At 40.1% G+C, this 21,171-nt stretch overlaps 1 protein-coding gene across 1 annotated transcript; it reads left to right on the top strand.

The window, feature by feature from the left end:
- Window positions 1–13,640: 13,640 nt before the first annotated feature.
- Window positions 13,641–20,891, top strand: polh (polymerase (DNA directed), eta). The gene is made up of 10 exons (XM_084075449.1): window positions 13,641–13,894; window positions 14,433–14,567; window positions 14,659–14,891; window positions 15,725–15,900; window positions 16,543–16,646; window positions 16,779–16,898; window positions 17,261–17,384; window positions 17,670–17,735; window positions 18,336–18,508; window positions 18,783–20,891. Exons 1-10 carry the CDS (start codon window positions 13,758–13,760, stop codon window positions 19,861–19,863), a joined length of 2,349 nt encoding a protein of 782 aa, XP_083931575.1. The 5' UTR covers window positions 13,641–13,757; the 3' UTR covers window positions 19,864–20,891.
- Window positions 20,892–21,171: the final 280 nt, after the last annotated feature.

The raw sequence follows: 21,171 nt of genomic DNA, 5'->3' as shown, positions 1-21,171 counted from the left end.
CTAACATGCTTTGATTGATTGATTGAATACTTTATTTAGAGGTTTGCAGAAACAAAAGCACATGAAAGTACATTTCAAATACACGGTCAACTAAATAGGATTTAAAAAGAACTGCATGAAAGCCGGCTTGTTTCAAATGGGTTCCTTTTGTACTCAATTCATAGTGACATTAAATGACAGACAGATAAAAACTACAATGCAGAACATTATATAAACAGTTTAGAAATGAAAAATAAGAAAAACAAAAAAATATATGTACAGTAAAAAGTTCACTGCTTTTGGTAGGGCATTCCACATTTTTGTTGCATAGCAGGAGAACAAATTCAACCCCTTGTTTGTGCCAAATCTGGGTTGAACGTGATCCGTGGACGTCATTTACGTTTTTGAAGTACTTTGACAGGTACATGGGTATCTTAACGTTGTGGTGTATCTTCACCTCTGTCTTAAAGCACTTATTTTATACTATGGTTCAGTTCCTCCCTCCTTACCGACATAACTTAAGCGTTGTCCTTCTGGTCTGTCTCTCCCCTCCACTTTACTTTCCCAGGGCAGTGGTTCTCAAACTTTTAATTTCAAGGATCCTCAGTTTGGTATATGCAGGCCACGGATCCCCATAACCCTTACAGAGTCACAGATCTGTAAGGGTCCATTTTAATTCCTAATTATCAATCATTTAGCTGGGGACCCCCTGGAACTCCCTCAAGGGCCCCTGGGTGGTCCCTGGACCCTACTTTGAGAACCAGCCATAGGCGCCTCTCTGGGCCATATGGAACAGAGGGAACATACTGTAGGTGTAGCCATTAGAAATATCTTCATTTTGGAATAATATTCCAAAATATTGATTGAGCGCAAATCAATACTTTCAATAACCACAAATTATAGTTCACATTGATGCAATATCCGAGCCCTACTTTTTATTATTTTAGGCAATCCATAATATTAGCTCTACAGGAGTAAAAATGACATGCCCAAATTTGAGAGTGTGTGGGGAAAGTCTGACATAGAGACACGTTGGATTCACATTAGTGCTCCCATCCTAGGATGCTTCCAGATCATTGTTATTCAATGCTGACTTTTTCATTTGCTTCACATTTTCTTTCTCAAGGAACTTCAGCAGTTTTGCTGAAGCACTAAAAGTAATTATTTCATTATTACACATCATATTGTAATAGTTGAGTCGTCTGAGGTCCGACGCATCTGCTCCTCAATCCCTGTTGGTGTCACTATGAACCTCCACTCTATGAAAAGAACTGCACACATGAAGAATATCAGCTGATTGAAAGGCTCTACATTGCAATTACTAATTGATTTAAAGTGCATTTTACATCAGTGGTTATCAAACTGTGGTCCGTGGACCCCCAGGGGTCCTTGAGGGGGTTCCACGTTTTCAAATAATTTAGAAAAATATTGAATTGTATAAAGTTTGGATTAATTAATCGGTTAATTTGTCGGTACACACAAAATCTTTTCAGATAGGGGTCCGCAGGTAAATATATATCAATTTGGGGGTCCTTCACATGAAAATGTTTGAGAACCATTGCTACAAAATACCAAGTCCATAACTATAACTAATAATTCATTTTGTTTATATGCATACAAGTAAACAAACACCATGTTGGTTTGAGTGCTTATTAAAACATACCTGTTCTAGTACAGACATACTTCGTATATTACGGTTTCTTTATCTGGTTCAGTCTGTAAGAAAACAATTACGTGTAACAGTGAGCAAGTTACGCAAAAGAACAAATGCAGTTTGCTGATGTAATAATAAACTAATATTGAATTCAGTTCATACAATCACTATCACAGTGGAATAAAACTACATAAATGAAAGACTTTTACCATTTGTTTGGTCCAGCTATTTGTTATGACGTTAACATAAGTCTCACTCTCATTAGATGTTTGGACCTGCTGGATAGGAGACAATGGTCAAAATATATTTGATGTTTTTATTCATTTTTAACTAAATGGACGTTGATCCCATTCAGTGATCAATCACTGAATGTGATTCTGTCTGTGAGTATAATAGGTGTGTGTTATCTTTTTCTTTTCTTTTTTAAAGAATTTGGCAAACCTCACTGCACATGTACAAAATCAGCAGCTTGTAATAGTCACACAAGTCTTTGAGTTAACCAAGAGTTGTATGACAGTATTAGACTTATATGATCAAGTTCCTTCAACATGTTTTCTCTGCATGCCCTGAGGTCTGGGGTCAATCAAAGTGGACTTAGTGGGTTAAAAAGTATTAACATAATAACATAACAAATAATGTTTATGGATTTCCCATGATCAACAATGCTATCCTGGAGGTGCATGGCTAAAAGGAAAATTAATTGGGTTTCTTACCACTTTTGTGCCTGTTTCACCTTTGGCCTTCTCTAAACAAGAAAAACAATATATTAGCAATATCTGTGGTAGGCTGCTGATTCCTTCATGAAATCAATCTATGATAATGACAGAAATGCTTTGAATATGAATTCAGTTTGACTATATAGGCTACTTACTATATCTCATGAACACCACCAAACTGATCAAGGCAGCAATTACAACCAACGCCAAACTCAGGCAGGTGGCGAGAATGGTTACAACCATGGAACTGGTAAATGATATCAGAAACACATTAACTAGATTGAAACAAACTACAAACATGTTGTACATGCATAGGCTACTTTTACCAACACATAGGATGAGGCATAACTATCGCTGGCACTTTTCAGTGAAACCCAATTTAAATGTTAGAGGAAAAGATGTTTTTTGGGGTGGATATGTCTTTGGGGTTTTTAATCACAGACGTTTCACTGAATTATACTCATTACACCTCCAGAAGGATCACCACTCAATTCTCAACCATTTCATCATTAGCCTCTGACATATTGTTAATTATTATATTGTTATTACTGCAATTTCACTTCAAAACATTTGCAAAATTTTCAAAAATAGAAGCTCACAACGCGTCGCATGACGAAGTACTGTAGGGCATTCATTTATGAAAAAAACATTAAAAGCTGAAATATGAAGGTTTCTGATATTTCAACGATGTGATGTGAAGTTATGTTTATTTTAAATCATGCTAAGGCAAGTCATGCTGACCTGTGTCCTACAGCTGGTTCTTTAACAGTGATGTGTACTGGCATCTGGAAGACTCCATTGTCACACCAATACCAACCAGTGCTCTCCATCCTCAGTCCACTCATTGTCAAACTGATAATATTAGAAACGCTTGTATCAATAGTTACTAATGTTTGATTCATATTTCCTGAGGGTCCCGTTATACAGAAGGGCTGGCCCTGGCTGTGTCTACACCACTTCCCTCCAGATGTTGTTATAGCAGAGTTAAAGTTGACAGTCACATGCTCTCCTTTAAGTCCAGTTCTCTTCTGATCGTCCACATAGGGTCCAACTACAAAAAAACAAGCAACAAGTTCAGCAAAATCCGATCCTTCAGGAACAAATCAATTCACACTGTCTTGTTCCCCTTTTCCTCATATCTACATATGCTCTGGATTGAGTTTATTATAGGCAAATATGTTTTTTTTTAAATATGCAACTCAGATTTTACAAGTCTGTGCCTGTTAGGCTCAATTTGTCCTTATGTCTGGAACAAGTATTGCATGGATATAGAAATCTCTACCACAGAAACACACACACACACACACACACACACACACACACACACACACACACACACACACACACACACACACACACACACACACACACACACACACACACACACACACACACACACACACACACACACACACACACACACACACACACACACACACACACACACACACACACACACACACACACACACGCGCACACACACACACACACACACACAGTATTCATAGACATAACATGCTGATATGGTATTTTACTTTTGTTGAAAGAGAGCTCAAAACGTTTAAAATCTGCTGACACAGGTGGTATTTCCACAGCACAGTAGTAAGGTCCAGCGTCTTCCTCCATTAGATTATTAATCGCCACAGTGAAGATGTTGTTGCTGATGTCATCAGAGATGAAATACTTATTATCGCTACTTGTTGTGTTAGTAGTAACTAACTTGATACAGGTGTCAAAAGGTGCACCTTTACACAAAAATTTCACTCTGCCTTTGTGTTTCGGATCATAGAAGCACGGGATAGAGATGGAACCACATGTCTTCACTGAGATTTGATCCACTGTTGTTACAGTACTGTAAATTCCTACAAAACAAACCAACCAACCATAGTGATGAGTCATAAGCTTATACAATGTAATGTATTATAGGTCTGATTGAAATTGCACAATACTGCAGTAAGTAAAGAATAAGGGAAACATAATTGTATAATGTCAGTTGTGGACATTATAAACCCAGTTCAAATGTCATCATTACCCAAGCCCAAATAATTATCATGACCAACAGTGCATTATTCTAAATAGAAAGTAAAAAAATACATAACTTACCATTAAGTCCAAAGAGGAAAAGGAGAACAATATAGCATAAAGCCATGATGCTGCATCAAAGTGAGTGAAGTGAGACTCCCTGGAAACTGATGTTCCTCGATCACATTGGATCAAAATCTAGACGGACTCTTCCTCATTTTTACCCTTTAGTTCCTGTCATAAAGGCTGCTGTAAGATGTATTAATATACCAGATAGCCATGGCATGTGATGGTGGTTTCATTGACCCAGTTAGACATTAACCAAGCCCTATTATTAGTTAAAATCAAATCAATCAAATCTTTATATATTACTGCATTTCAATCAGTTGTTGAAAGAAACAATTATCAGCTGAGGTGGCTGATTTCATGTCTAATACATGTTCTGTTTTCGGGAGGCCAGAAAACAGTGCATTACAATAGTTCAAGTTGCTTTCTGTTGACTTTTGTTATAGGCTACTCCTGATGTGTTGGGGTCATGGTCAAGGTCAAACATGACTCCAAGGTTTCTTGCCTCTGAGTAAACATTTCATTTACTCTTTGCGATATTAAAGGAATACTACACCAAAGAAAGGCCTTCATTTCTATCGTTTACTTACCCTGCGATGTTTTGGACACACTGAGAATTTCCCTTTGTAAAATATTCCTTAATGATGAATGAAGAATGAAAAAAACGAAAACATACGCTTATAAACTTATAAACTTATAAACAACGCTCCCAGTGCATTTGAAGTCCTCTCGTCTCTGATCTTTTCATCATGATTTGTGTGCATGGGGATCTCATCTTAAACAAGCTTAGTGTTTAATGAGCTCTCCAGTTTAGTAGACCTTGTATTGTGAATTTGTACTTCCATATACTGTTATGTACTGTCATGTACTGTTCTCATGTCTTACTAAATAAAGTACATCAATCAATCAATCAATCAATCAATCAATGGTTAGAAGAATATTAGAAGTTAAAGGTAGGGTAGGGCACATGATTTTCTTTGGTTAAAATAAGAGTTAAATGGTTCTATATTCTGATAGTACTCATTGCTATAGAGTGTTTGTTCAGTAACAGGAGTCTCCATGTCTCTCCAGCTCTTTAATAAACAGAAAATGGATTTTCAGGTCAGGATAGAGAACTCAGACAGAATACAGATTAAACAAGTGAAATGGAAGTGATGACACAAAGAAATGAGCAGACAAAATTGGAACTGGAACACTATAAAAATGAAGCTGATAAATGGGTACTCTCTCTACTACTGATTGGCAGAAATGTTGTCACCTATACCTGGAAAATGTATTTTCTGTTTGTAAACGGAAAGTTTAGGAGCTGGAGAGACAGGGAGACCCCTGTTACTGAACAAACACTCTATAGCAATCAGAATACAGTGCTGTAACCTTTTTGTTTTATCCCAACAAATCACTAATCCTACCTTTAATTCTTAAGTAAAATGCATTAAAATGCTGCTGAGTAGCCTATTAAAAAAACAAAAAAACAAAGCTGCATTGACATTTTTATTTGCAGGTAACATAAATAGACCAACAGGAAGTCCAACCATTGGGACATAATAAAAATTATAGTCATGGGTCATGGTTGTTAACCTGGCTGCCTGCCTAACAAACGGTGACTAACTAAATGAACAAATAAATGAATAAACAAATATGTTTTTGTTCCCTTATTCTATCCTTTATTTGTTTTGTTTCATATGTTAAAATAATATAATAAAAGTACCAATCTGATGTTTTTGATCCTGTGATTTTTATATTTAACGTGTCAGCGTTTTAGTTCATGCCTCTTTATGTATACCTAAACATGTTTATTGCTGACATGTTAAATGATTGTTTGATCGTACATTTAAAGGATGTGCCTTTCATGTTTGATTTGTTTTTATTGACAAAATAAGTCACGTTATTACAACAATATAGGATTCTCATATGACTGACGGTGGCAAAACTTATTCTAGCCCGACAAGAGTATAAGAGGGAAGTAATTAAAACCCTGAATAATCGAGACATAACATCAAGACACAATCCATGGGACTAAAAATAAAATGCTCTCTGTTCATCAGGTCCTTTCTCTTTCTGAAATGTTGTTCAAGGCCTCAAGTGCTTTGATTGATTGATTGAATACTTTATTTAGAGGTTTGCAGAAAAAAAAGCACATAAAGTACATTTAAAATACAAGGTCAACTAAATAGGATTTTTAAAAAACTGCATGAAAGCCACTGGCTTGTTTCAAATGGGTTCCTTTTGTACTCAATTCATAGTGACATTAAATGACAGACAGATAAACACTACTATGCAGAACATCATATAAACAGTTTATAAATGAAAAATAAGAAAAACAAAAATATATATGTACAGTAAGAAGTAAGAAGTTCAAGGGGGGGGTGGGGGGGGGGGGGCTGGGTTATGACTTTTACAGGGGCCAGTTTCGAATTACAGCCACCTGAGGGTACTCTTTTAGGGCAGTTTTGATGGAAAGTGAGGTTTTACATTCCTTCACTGCTTTTAGTAGGGCATTCCACATTTTTGTTGCAGCAGAACGAATTCAACCCCTTGTTTGTGCCAAATCTGGGTTGGACGTGATCAGTGGACTTCATTTACGTTTTTGAAGTACTTTGACAGGTACAACATGGGTATGGTTCAGTTCCTCCCTCTTTACCCATATAACGTAAGGGTTGTCCTTCTGGTCTGTCTCTCCCCTCCACTTTACTTTCCCAGGGCAGTGGTTCTCAAACTTTTAATTTCAAGGATCCTCAGTTTGGTATGCAGGCCACGGATCCCCATAACCCTTACAGAGTCACAGATCTGTCAGGGTCCATTTTAATTCCTAATTATCAATCATTTAGCTGGGGACCCCCTGTAACCCCCTCAAGGGCCCCTGGGTGGTCCCTGGACCCTACTTTGAGAACCACTGCCATAGGCGCCTCTCTGGGCCATATGGAACAGAGGGAACATACTGTAGGTGTAGCTATTAGAAATAATATCTAGATTTTGGAATAATATTCCAAAATATTGTTTGAGCGCAAATCAATAACCTCATATATTATATACAAACAATATTTTGGTTGAGAAAAAAACAACAACATAGTCAATAACTAGCTATTATTGCTGATTGCTATGATTGTGATGGTTTTATCATGATAATTCAAAGACAACCTATAGCACTTAATGCTTGACACAGATCTGCATATAAATGGTAAATGGTGCATTTATATAGCGCTTCTATCCGAAGCGCTTTACATTGATTGTGCCATTAACCCATTCACACACACATTCATACACCGATGGCGGAGGAAACCATGCAAGGCACCAACCTGCTCATCGGGAGCAATTAGGGGTTCAGCGTCTTGCTCAAGGACACTTCGACACTAACTCTAGGGGAGCCCCCCAGCCCGGGATCGAACTGGGAACCTTGCGGTTTTCCAGTTCACACTACCCGGCCACTCTACCCCTGAGCCACTGCCGCCCCAAATGCATATCATCCTCATCATCATTCTCCAAAGTACAGCAGTAATATACAATATTACAGAGAAGCTTAGGAGTGACAGAAAAGTGTTTGTATCACAGGGGAGTGATTCTTTTTTATGTATTTATTTTCTACTGCAAAAAAGTAACTAATGCATCTTTGACACACGTGTATTTCATGTGGTTCTATATCTCATCAAAACGACATGGGGCAGATGTGGGAATTCCTCACTGACTGAATTCTGAGGCTATGAATAATTCCTGCAAACTCAGTTTCGATGGACTTTCAATAACCACACATTATATTTCACATTGATGCAATATCCTAGCCCTACTTTTTATTATTTTAGGCAATCCATAATATTAGCTCTACAGGAGTAAAAATGACAAATTTGAGAGAGTGTGGGGAAAGTCTGACATAGAGACACGTTGGATTCACATTAGTGCTCCCATCCTAGGATGCTTCCAGATCATTGTTATTCAATGCTGACTTTTTCATTTGATTCACATTTTCTTTCTCAAGGAATTTCAGCAGTTTTGCTGAAGCACTAAAAGTAATTATTTAATTATTACACATCATATTGTGATAGTTGAGTCGTCTGAGGTCCGACGCATCTGCTCCTCAATCCCTGTTGGTGTCACTATGAACCTCCACTCTATGAAAAGAGCTGCACACATGAAGAATATCAGCTGATTGAAAGGCTCTACATTGCAATTACTAATTGATTTAAAGTGCACTTTACATCAGTGGTTATCAAACTGTGTTCCGTGAACCCCCAGGGGTCCTTGAGGGGGTTCCAGGTTTTCGAATCATTTTGAAACATCTTGAATTGTATAAGGTTTGGATTAATGAATCGGTTAATTTGTCGGTACACACAAAATCTTTTCAGATAGGGGTCCGCAGGTAAATATATATCAATTTGGGGCTCCTTCACATGAAAATGTTTGAGAACCATTGCTACAAAATACCAAGTCCAAATAACTAATAATTAATTTTGTTTATATGCATACAAGTAAACGAACACCATGTTTGTTTGAGTGCTTATTAAAACATACCTGTTCTAGTACAGACATTCTTCGTATATTACTGTTTCTTTATCTGGTTCAGTCTGTAAGAAAACAATTACGTGTAACAGTGAGCAAGTTATGCAAAAGAACAAATGCAGTTTGCTGATGTAATAATAAACTAATATTGAAAACAGTTCATACAATCACTATCACAGTGGAATAAAACTACATAAATGAAAGACTTTTACCATTTGTTTGGTCCAGCTATTTGTTATGACGTTAACGTAAGTCTCACTCTCATTAGATGTTTGGACCTGCTGGATAGGAGACAATGGTCAAAATATATTTGATGTTTTTATTCATTTTTAACTAAATGGACGTTGATCACATTCAGTGATCAATCACTGAATGTGATTCTGTCTGTGAGTATAATAGGTGTGTGTTATCTTTTTCTTTTCTTTTTTAATGAATTTGGCAAACCTCACTGTACATGTACAAAATCAGCAGCTTGTAATAGTTACACAAGTCTTAGAGTTAACCTAGCAGAGCTAACAAACGGTAGTTTATTGGTTAACAACAACTCAATGTAGTAACACACAAGTTGAGTTGTGAGTTGTATGACAGTATTAGACTTGCATGATCAAGTTCCTCCAACAATGTTTTCTTTGCATGCCCTGAGGTCTGGGGTCAATCAAAGTGGACTTAGTGGGTTAAAAAGTATTAACATAATAACATAACAAATAATGATTATGGATTTCCCATGATCAACAATGCTATCCTGGAGGTGCATGGCTAAAAGGAAAATTAATTGGGTTTCTTACCACTTTTGTGCCTGTTTCACCTTTGGCCTTCTCTAAACAAGAAAAACAATATATTAGCAATATCTGTGGTAGACTGCTGATTCCTTCATGAAATCAATCTATGATAATGACAGAAATGCTTTGAATATGAATTCAGTTTGACTATATAGGCTACTTACTATATCTCATGAACACCACCAAACTGATCAAGGCAGCAATTACAACCAACGCCAAACTCAGGCAGGTGGCGAGAATGGTTACATCCATGGAACTGGTAAATGATATCAGAAACACATTAACTAGATTGAAACAAACTACAAACATGTTGTACATGCATAGGCTACTTTTACCAACACATAGGATGAGGCATAACTATCGCTGGCACTTTTCAGTGAAACCCAATTTAAATGTTAGAGGAAAAGATGTTTTTTGGGGTGGATATGTCTTTGGGGTTTTTAATCACAGACGTTTCACTGAATTATACTCATTACACCTCCAGAAGGATCACCACTCAATTCTCAACCATTTCATCATTTGCCTCTGCCATATTGTTAATTATTATATTGTTATTACTGCAATTTCACTTCAAAACATTTGCAAATTTTTCAAAAATAGCAGATCAAGCTCACAACGCGTGGCATGACGAAGTACTGTAGGGCATTCATTTATGAAAAAAACATTAAAAGTTGAAATATTAAGGTTTCTGATATTTCAACGATGTGATGTGAAGTTATGTTTATTTTAAATCATGCTAAGGCAAATCATGCTGACCTGTGTCCTACTTGCTGACCCCCTCCAGTGGTTCCAGCTGTGGTCGAGGCTGTAAAGACCCAGAATGAAAAAGATAAACAGCCAGGTTTTCAGCATAATCTCAATCTTAATGACAGATTAAATGGTATGAATCTTACTCATTGTTGTGGTGGTTGGTGCAGCTGGTTCTTTAACAGTGATGTGTACTGGCATCTGGAAGCCTCTATTGTCACACCAATACCAACCAGTGCTCTCCATCCTCAGTCCACTCATTGTCAAACTGATAATATTAGAAACGCTTGTATCAATAGTCACTAATGTTTGATTCATAATTCCTGAGGGTCCCGTTATACAGAAGGGCTTGCCTTGGCTGTGTCTACACCACTTCACTTCTCCAGATGTTGTTATAGCAGAGTTAAAGTTGACAGTCACATTCTCTCCTTTAAGTCCAGTTCTCTTCTGATCGTCCACATAGGGTCCAACTACAAAAAAACAAGCAACAAGTTCAGCAAAATCCGATCCTTCAGGAACAAATCAATTCACACTGTCTTGTTCCCCCTTTTCTCAGATCTACATATGCTCTGGATTGAGTTTATTATAGGCAAATATGTTTTTTTTTTAAATAATGCAACTCAGATTTTACAAGTCTGTGCCTCAATTTGTCCTTATGTCTGGAACAAGTATTGCATGGATATAGAAATCTCTACCACAGAAACACACACACACACACACACACACACACACACACACACACACACACACACACACACACACACACACACACACACAGTATTCATAGACATAACATGCTGATAGGGTCTTTTACTTTTGTTGAAAGAGAGCTCAAAACGTTTAAAATCTGCTGACACAGGCAGCACAGCACAGTAGTAATGTCCAGCGTCTTCCTCCATTAGATTATTAATCGCCACAGTGAAGATGTTGTTGCTGATGTCATCAGAGATGAAATACTTATTATCGCTACTTGTTGTGTTAGTAGTAACTAACTTGGTACAGTTGACAAAAGGTGCACCTTTACACAAAAATTTCACTCTGCCTTTGTGTTTCGGATCATAGAAGCACGGGATAGAGATGGAACCTCCTGTCTTCACTGAGATTTGATCCACTGTTGTTACAGTACTGTAAATTCCTACAAAACAAACCAACCAACCATAGTGATGAGTCATAAGCTTATACAATGTAATGTATTATAGGTCTGATTGAAATTGCACAATACTGCAGTAAGTAAAGAATAAGGGAAACATAATTATATAATGTCAGTTGTGGACATTATAAACACAGTTTAAATGTCATCATTACCCAAACCCAAATAATTATCATGACCAACAATGCATTATTCTAAATAGAAAGTGAAAACATCCATAACTTACCATTAAGTCCAAAGAGGAAAAGGAGGAGAATATAGCATAAATCCATGATGCTGCATCAAAGTGAGTGAAGTGAGACTCCCTGGAAACTGATGTTCCTCAATCACATTGGACCAAAATCTAGACGGACTCTTCCTCATTTTTACCCTTTAGCTCCTGTAATAAAAACTGTGGTTTCATTGACTCAGTTAGACATTAACCAACTTACAGGTTGTTCTTCTGGTCTGTCTCTCCCCTCCACTTTGCTTTCTGGTGCCATAGGGCAGTGGTTCTCAAACTTTTTATTTCAAGTGTACAAATGGAACCAAATGGACCCCTAATGGTCCATTATGGATTAATGTGTATACTCTCAGAGTTACAGACCTGTAAGGGTCCATTTAATTCCTAATCATCACTCATTTATCTAGGGGCCCCCTGGAACCCCTTCAAGAACCCCAGGGTGGTTCCCGGACCCTACTTTGAGAAGTAATGCCATAGGCACCTCTCTGGGCCATAAGGTAAAGTGGGAACATGCTGCAGGTATATGGTACTTTGAATTTAAACCTGGACTGTCAACACTGCCAGCAACTCAACATTCATGTTCAAGAACCACAAAGCCTTATCTACTGTATGAACAACATAAATCACAGAGTAAAATCCGGAGAGTCCATTGTAACAGGCTCGGGCTGTGTCAGAGAGCTCTTGTGGGTGTAATGACATACACAAACACAGGTTGTTGAATTCCCCACTGGCAAGTGGCCATGGGCGTTTATTAAATAAAATACAGTTCAGGAAAAAAGTAACTAAAAGTCTCTGTCCCTCTCTGGGAAATAAACTACATCCTCTCAGTCTGTAGCGCACTCCTGCTCTCCTCCTGCTCTAGACACACACTGCCCTCAAACATTTCTCTGCCTTGATTTCCAACCTGGACCAGGTGTGTCAAGCCTCTCTGCAGTGCCTTAGATTGGCAGTGGTTGGAGCCAACAAGAGGGAATGTAGGAGGGCCCTATATCACCATGCCTCTCACCCTGTCCCGCACCCCTCTACAGTCTACACCATTTAAAGTGTAAAAATACATGACTCAAATAACACTCTGGGTTTTAACTGTGTAGAAATATATAACTTTGGTGACTATTGGAACCTACAAATAAATATTCACGAAAAGCTGTGGCGGCTGCTGCTTAGTTATATGCAAAATACATGATTGCTGCCTGACAGTGAAATAGTTATGTCTTATCATGCCAGTGGTTCTTAAAGTGGGGTCCGGGAACCCCCAGGGGAACCAATAAATGGACCGTTATGGGTCTGTAACTATGAAAGTGTACAAATGGACCCTGACGGGTCCATTTGGTTCCATTTGTGCACTCCATTTGGTTCCATTTGTGCACTCCATTTGGTTCCATTTGTGCACTCCATTTGGTTCCATTTGTACACTCTCAGAGTTAAATTACATTGATTTTACAGTATAAATTGGGGTCCCTGAGATAGAAATGAAATTAAATGGGGGTCCGTAGCCTAATCAAATGCATGTCAAACTGGGGGGTCCTTGACATTAAAATGGTTGAGAATCACTGCTAGAGCCGTAAAAAATCTTCTCTATTATGGGGGTCCCTGGCATATCTTTTCAAATGGGGGTCCGCAGGCTAATATAAGTGTCAATTTGGGGGTCCTTGACATGAAAAAGTTTGAGAACCACTGCCTCATGCATGATGCAACATCTAGTTATATAATGTAAAAGTGCGACATCTAGTGGCTGAATAGCTCTGATCGGGCGCGCAGTTGCCTTGCCCCGTCGATTGTTGATGACGTTTTTACATAACATTAGAGGAAGGATTCCGCGCCGCGGAATACGAAAGCAAATGTCTCTGTTAATGTAAAATATAGAATAGTTTCAATTGTTCTCCACGCTCGTGTCCGCAGTTACAGCATCCATCATTTATTAGTGTCAGTGATGGACTATGGAAAGGAGAGGATCATTGCTCTGGTGGACATGGACTGTTTCTATGTACAGGTGGAGCAGAGAGTAAACCCAGCTCTGAAGAACAAGCCTGTTGTTGTTGCTCAGTATAAGACCTGGAAGGGAGGCGGGTGAGTCTCAATACATAGTAGTGATCATGTTATTAACAACAGTGAACAGTCCTAACCTACCTACTACTGTTGATCTAGCCTGGCATAGCCAGCAGTGGTGGAAGAAGTAAAACTGTACTTAAGTACAGTACTTGAGTAAATGTACTTAGTTACTTTACACAACAACGCAACAGTCCTAATCTAGCCTAACTACTGTTGATCTAGCCTAGCCCGGCATAGCCAGACTAATCACTACATCATTTTGCTCTTACATATTTGTCTGGTTTCCAGGCTACTGTTGATCACAACGTAAATGTATACACTGTTAAATCCTGGGTGTTGATGCCATCATATCAGATTCATTTCAGAATGAGTTTTACTGTGTAGCCTACACACACGCCACACTCCAGTACAATCAGATCTACAGTACCACATTAACCACATTAACCCTGGTGTCCCTATTTTGGGGCATGTCATTTCATAATGTTCTTAAATAGCAGATCCACAAGCTTACAATGAAAAAAAAAACATGGTGCCTAATCAATCAATTCTTTGACAGTATCATAGCGGTGAGTTACGAGGCCAGGGCCCATGGTGTCACCAGGAACATGTTTGCGGACGATGCAAAGGAACTGTGCGCAGATCTCCAGGTGGCCCGGGTACGAGAGTCCCACGGGAAAGCAGACCTGACACTGTAAGTTCATCCTGCAACAATGTACAATTTAGCCAAGGCACTTTTATCCAGAGATTCTAACAGCCAACCTGCACCATGTACCCTGGGGCAGTTACAGGGAGGCCAGCGTGGAGGTGATCGAGGTGATGTCCCGCTTTGCCGTGATAGAGAGGGCCAGCATTGATGAGGCGTACATGGATCTGACGGCTGCAGTCCAGCAGAGGCTGAAAGACATGGCCGACACACAGATTGGACCTCATCTGCTGAAAGCCACGTACATCCAGGGTTACCCACAAGAATCTGCTGAACACGAGGCACCTTCAGACAACATAGTAGCAGATAAAGGTAGAGTATGAACTGAAAGTTTATTGCCATTTGCCATAATCTCAATTACAAAAAAACTAAAAATAAACTTCATCCTCATGCACTTTCAGGACCTAAATTGGTTTCCTGTGGAGAAGAAAGGGGCTTAGATTAAGATGGGGCTGATATTGGGGGGCACGGTGGCGCAGTCGGTAGCGCTGTCGCCTCACAGCTAGGACACTGTGGGCGCTGGGGGTGTGTCTTCTTCTCCGCGTCATCAGTGCCCATACATACCCTAGTTGGGGTTGGCGAAAGGGCCCACTCTGTGTGGAGTTTGCATGTTCTCCCCTTGTCTCCTAGGGTAGTTAATACCCTCACAAAAACATGTAGTAATCCTGGTCGCTATATCGCCTCCCTCATGACAGCCGGGGCGCCTGATGGAGGGGAAGGGAACTGGTTGGAATAACGCGCTACGTCCTACCGGGGAAACTCACCCTTGTCAGGTGACAAGAAGGTCAGTTGGCTCTCATGCAGTGAAGGAGGCATGAGCTCGGCCCTGGCCTCCCTAGGCTGGTGGGGGGATTGTAGCGCCCAGGATCACTTAGAAAATTGGCACCGGGTGAAAAAAAGGGGGGGGGGGGAATAGGGAAAAAAAAAATATGGTTCTGATTTTTAAAACAATATATGCACAGTTATTGCAAAGCACAAGCCACAGAAAGGCTACAACTCGGCTTTGAAAATATGCCACTATTTGGTTCACATAAGAGCTAGAAAGGATAGGATGATTTGTATAATAGTTCAAAAAGAAGACATCTTAAATGGTAACTTTGAACTTTAGCGTCTTTCCACCCTAAATGGCTTCTTCCTGTCCTTAGAGGAACAAAGGTCCAGTGGTCTACAGCAGTGGCTGGCTTCCTTGCCCGACTTGTCATCCGGCCAGAGTTCTGCAGAGCTGCAGCTGGCTGTGGGAGCGGTGATTGTGGAGGAGATGAGAGCAGCTGTGGAGAAGGACACAGGCTTCCGCTGCTCGGCAGGGATATCACACAACAAGGTGAGAGCGTCTCTCCTTTCTTTACACTGAAGAAGAAGATAGAAGCAGTGGTGGAAGAAGTACTCAGATATTTTACTTAAGTAAAAGTAGTAATAACACAATATAAAAATACTCGGTTACAAGTCAAAGGCATGTGTTCAAAATGTTACTTGAGTAAAAGTAAGTTAAAAAAAAGTAAGTCAAAATATACTAAAAGTACCAAAAGTAAAAGTACTAAAATGTTTGAAAATAGCAGATCTACAAGCTCACAACGCGTCGCATCGCGACGCGCTGTGAGCTTGTAGATCGGCTATTTTCAAATAGCCTAAGTATAACATAGGGCTTAAGTGGTTAATGTATGTTTTATAATATAATAATTTATATCTGCAAAGTAACGAGTAACTAAAGTTTTAAAATAATTGTAGTGGAGTAAAAGTACAATATTTGCCTCTGAGATGTAGTGGAGTAGAGGTAAAAGCACTGACAATTGGAAAAGTAACTCAAAATTGTACTTAAGTACGGTACTTGAGTAAATGCACTTAGTTACTTTACACCACTGGATAGAAGTATTGTGATTTCAGTGAGCAGTAACTTTTATTATATCATTAATAACACTTTTCTATATTATTGAAATAATATGTCCGTCTACTGTACTCTTTTCAGGTGATTGCCAAATTAGCCTGTGGTCTGAACAAACCCAACCGTCAGACTGTCGTGCCTTTAGACTCCGTTCCAGGGCTCTTTAACACTCTACCAGTCAGCAAGATGTGAGTACAGGATGTTGCTCTGCAAGCAGAGAATTGCTTCCGCGCAATTTGACATCATAACCGGTGCGTGGTGTTAGAATGGAGGTAGCTATAATACATTACTGATATAATTGTTTTGTTGCCACATAACAGCCGTAGCCTTGGGGGTAAGATGGGTGCCTCCATCACAGAGACCCTTGGGGTGGCGAACATGGGTGAGCTCACCCGTTTCTCTCAGGCCCAACTGGGGCAGCACTTTGGAGACAAAACTGGGTAAGCTACTCATTATGGACATCAGCAGTTACGCTAGAGAGATCGATTTCAGAGTCTGAAGAGACTTAAGTCTTGTTAAGGACTATATCAGCCACTTATTAACACAATTAATTTGATTTCAGTTTGCTCTGCATTTTCAAACAAAGGAAATAATAATTTAACCATATTCTGCTTTTATCTTCGACATTTTATAAACCTTATTTACAATAGAGCAGTAACATAGTTTTGTGTGACTCATTTGGCAGAATTAGCAATACGTTTACATTGCTTCCTTTGCATTGTAACTATTGCTACCCTGTGATATCAGCGCTGAAAGGATTCATCATTCAACCTCACTAGCATGTCATCTCTCTTCCTTGCAGTAACTGGTTATTTGATATGTGTCGGGGGATTGACTTTGAAGCAGTGACACCCAGACAGCTTCCAAAGTCTATCGGCTGCAGTAAAAACTTCCCTGGGAAAACATCACTTTGTACCAAAGAGCAGGTGCTGTTCCCCTGTCTTGTACGAGCGTGACTTTGCTTAAAAAGAAAGTAGCGTACTATCCCGAGTCTCATTTTGAAAAAATAGAAGTGTCAACCACTTAGCCCTATTTATTAAATTGAAAGTAGTAATGTGGTTGGTTAAGGATGCAACACATCCACAACGCTTAGGTCAATTTACAGATTTGACGTATTTGCACTGTGGTGAAACAAAGATACATATCATGTTATATGTCCCATTAGTGAAATCCCATTGTTATGATGTAAGTAAACAATAACCTCTGTATAGGTTCAGCACTGGTTGAATCAGCTGGCCTTGGAGCTGGAGGAGAGATTGACCAAGGACAGAGAGATGGTGAGGAGGAGAAACCATTGTTATCTTCATGTTGTCAGTCTGCTGACAAATGTGTCGTCCTCTCACCCCCCCCCCACTCTCTTCCTAATCTGTTATTAGCATTCATCTATTGTCTCTCTCCTATAGAGCACCGAAGTCTGACGTAATTTACACATCCTACCTGGGTCGCGCCCCCCCCCATTCTGAATTCCCATAGACGTGTTTAATATTGCGTCAAATAAGAACTGTGTTCCAAAAATAGTCAAACCCGGCGGTTTGACTCTTATGGATAAGAAGCATCAACTGACGGTGAGAAAACGCTAATGTTACCTCCGCCGAATTAGTAAAATCTTTGCCAGAAACAGACTGTATCAAATATGAGTGACTGACTAATACGATACAGAACCTCCTCCCTGACAATATAGCAGAGAGAGTTTGTTTATTTTTGGACCACAATTCTTATATGAGACGATTCTAAGATGACCCAATGTTATTCTCCATAGAGAAATTACTTCTACGACCCAGGGGATGAACGAGTGACGTCAGTTCTTCTGTGCTCTATAGAGTGACTCACATTGCCATATTGTTTGACCAGTTCTCTGTTCTGGCTCTGTCCCGCAGAACGGTCGGGTGGCCAAGCTGTTGACAGTTGGCGTCCGTCAGATGGGGGACAAGAAGCAGAGCAGTTACTCTCGCTCTTGTGCTTTAGCACGCTACGACACCACCAAAATATCCACTGACAGCTTTGCCATCATCAAGAGTCTCAACACAGCAGGAAACCACCAGGCAGCATGGTAAAATGATACCGCATGTCAACTACAAGTTTTCTTTGTTTTTTAACCACATCAACCCTGGAGTACCCAATTTTGGGTAAAGTATTATTATTGCTTTTGAAAATTAACAAAGAATTGCTGATCTACAAGCTACCAACATTGTGAGCTCGTAGTTTGGTTATTTTCGTTATTTGTCATACGACAAGTATATAGTGCTTAATTGGTTAATGTCACCGGTTGAGCTAATCCTGTTGGCTATCACATTCTCTCTGCATCCGTTTCTCTCTGTCCCCAGGAGTCCACCTCTCACCCTGCTCCACCTGTCAGCTAGCAAGTTCAGCGACACAACGGCGGGAATCGGTGGCTTCCTGTCCAGCGACGTCACTTCCACCCAGAGTCTCTCCTCTTCCACTCAGGTTGCCACGCAGTCATCTCCCGGGCTCAAAAACGAGTCCGCAGCCAAGCAACCCGGCACCATCCAGTCCCTCTTCCAGAAGGCGGCTGAGAAACAGAGGCGGAGGTTGGTGGACGATGACGTCGTTGTGGTGGAGGAGGAGGTGGGAAAAGACGCAGACGACGGAGCATTTCTGTCGCCGTCCTGTCCCGAGCCGGCGTCATCCTCTGCCGTTGACGGCCGATCTGAGAAGACTCCTGCCGGCGGGGTCTCTCCTCCCGGGCTCTCCTCTCAGGCTCGCTCTGTCTCTGCGGCGAACGTCTCGGCCGGCCCCCCTACCGGCATCTCCTCTTTCTTCCACAGGAAGAGTCTTGAAAGGAGCTCACATCCCACCCCGGCCTCAACCGCGACAGCAAGTTGGCCTGGACACATGGCACCGGGAAGCTCTGAAGACCCTGTGAGCTTTGAGTCGTGTGGCGTTACCGCAAGTGTTCAGGCTCAAATACAGACTGAGGTAAAACACCGCCTGCCCTCTGAATCACAGCAGTATGAAGAGTTCACAGTGGGTAATCCCCCAAACAAATCCCAGCCCTTAAAGCTAGATGATTCTCCGCCTCCCAGTGATCCTCCTGACTCCTCTCTCTGTCCTCCTAGCCTGGCCAGAGAGGACTTTGTCACTTGTGACCGCTGTGGCCAGGAGGTGCTGGTCTGGGAAATGCCTGAACACGTAGATTACCACTTTGCCCTGGACCTTCAGAATTCGTTCTCCTCCACGGCCACCGGCGCCACCTCTCTTGTCTCCTCCTCAACGTCTCCTTCGGTTGTCCCCGGACCCTCTCTCAGAACAGGAGGAGCAGCAGGTACCCCACAGTCATCTCGAGGCAAGGCAAAGTCCAGGGGCCAGTCGGGACCCCATTCAAAACGGCCTCGTACCCAGGGGGACAGCCAAGGCACGTTGGACTCTTTCTTCAAGAGGAGCTGAGGACATCATTATGTACAAGAATAGTGGACAATTATTACCACATTACTGCTATTTCTCTCATAAAGCAACAGTTGCCCAACACGTTTGTATGACAATTATCTGTTCTGACCACTTCAACAAAAGAAAGCCATACTGTAACGCATGTTCACACGTTGCATAGCTTGTAGATCGGCTATTTTCACTATTTGTTATATGACAAAGTATATAGGGCTTATGCAGGATCGTTGGAGGACCGCTGATCTCCGCCTCCTTAAACCTCACCTAATTCTACCTTTTTCTAAGGGTTGAACTGTGAGTTTGAGTAACCCCTCTTCCAAACTTCAGTGCAGCGTTGAGGAACAACCCTTTCTCAACAAATATATATAAATATATTTCTCTGTTAAATATATGCTCATTTTTACCAGTAAAAAGTACTTGGAATATAAATTGTTTTATTAATTAAAAATAATTGTAGCTTTAAATGTATGTACTATACAACTTTGCGCTGACCTAATATTGTGTTATATTTTAAAATGTTACATTTGATGTAATCAAAGAAAGAAAAGAGAAAACCAAATGGGTGAATTTTGACAGTCTAGCACATTATTTACAATTTCTTTGGTTTGACACTGACTCGCCACTAGATGTCACCAATGCTATATAATGTGTTCCAAGCCTATTGTCTAGTCAATAATGCTGAGTTAAAGCTTTGGCCATTTCTGTTCCTCTGGATTTGCAAACAATTTATTTTTGTACTTTTATTAATAATTTCACGGTGTGTACAATAGTAATACATAGAGTGACTGAGTAATCATTATGAAAGAATACTGTCTAATGCGAAAGACATTTGATATTGACTGATAAAAACATGGCATGTTCTCTCTTGGCAGCTGTGGTGAAATTAGCTATCAGTTTGTTTTTATTTGGTAAAGTTCTAGTAGGAAGTGACCTAAACTAATCTCACTTACACATAGCAGCAGTTCACCAGATGATAAGCCTTTTGAAGGGGCTTACAAGAAAAACAAGGCTATAGCAATTGCATTAAATTCCCCACAATATGAACGTGATCCATGATTCCATGATCTTAATAGCTTACCAACAGTGCTTACAGTGATGATTAAACTACGTAATAATACAAAGTAGTATGGTGTAATTGAAGGGTGCCATGTATAATCAATCAGAATTGTGCAGATGTCTGTAGTATTACGTCCTCCTAAACTCTTCCTTCTAAAATGGGTAGTTTATCAAATGGTTTGACATAAGCAAACTGAAAAGGTTTGCCTGTGGGCAGTGGTGTAAAATAACAGTAAAGTACATTTACTCTAGTAC

The sequence above is a fragment of the Gymnoscopelus microlampas genome, assembly GCF_963454915.1.
Source record: "Gymnoscopelus microlampas genome assembly, chromosome: 13".
NCBI lineage: Eukaryota > Metazoa > Chordata > Actinopteri > Myctophiformes > Myctophidae > Gymnoscopelus > Gymnoscopelus microlampas.
This window is presented reverse-complemented; position numbering and strand designations above follow the sequence as displayed.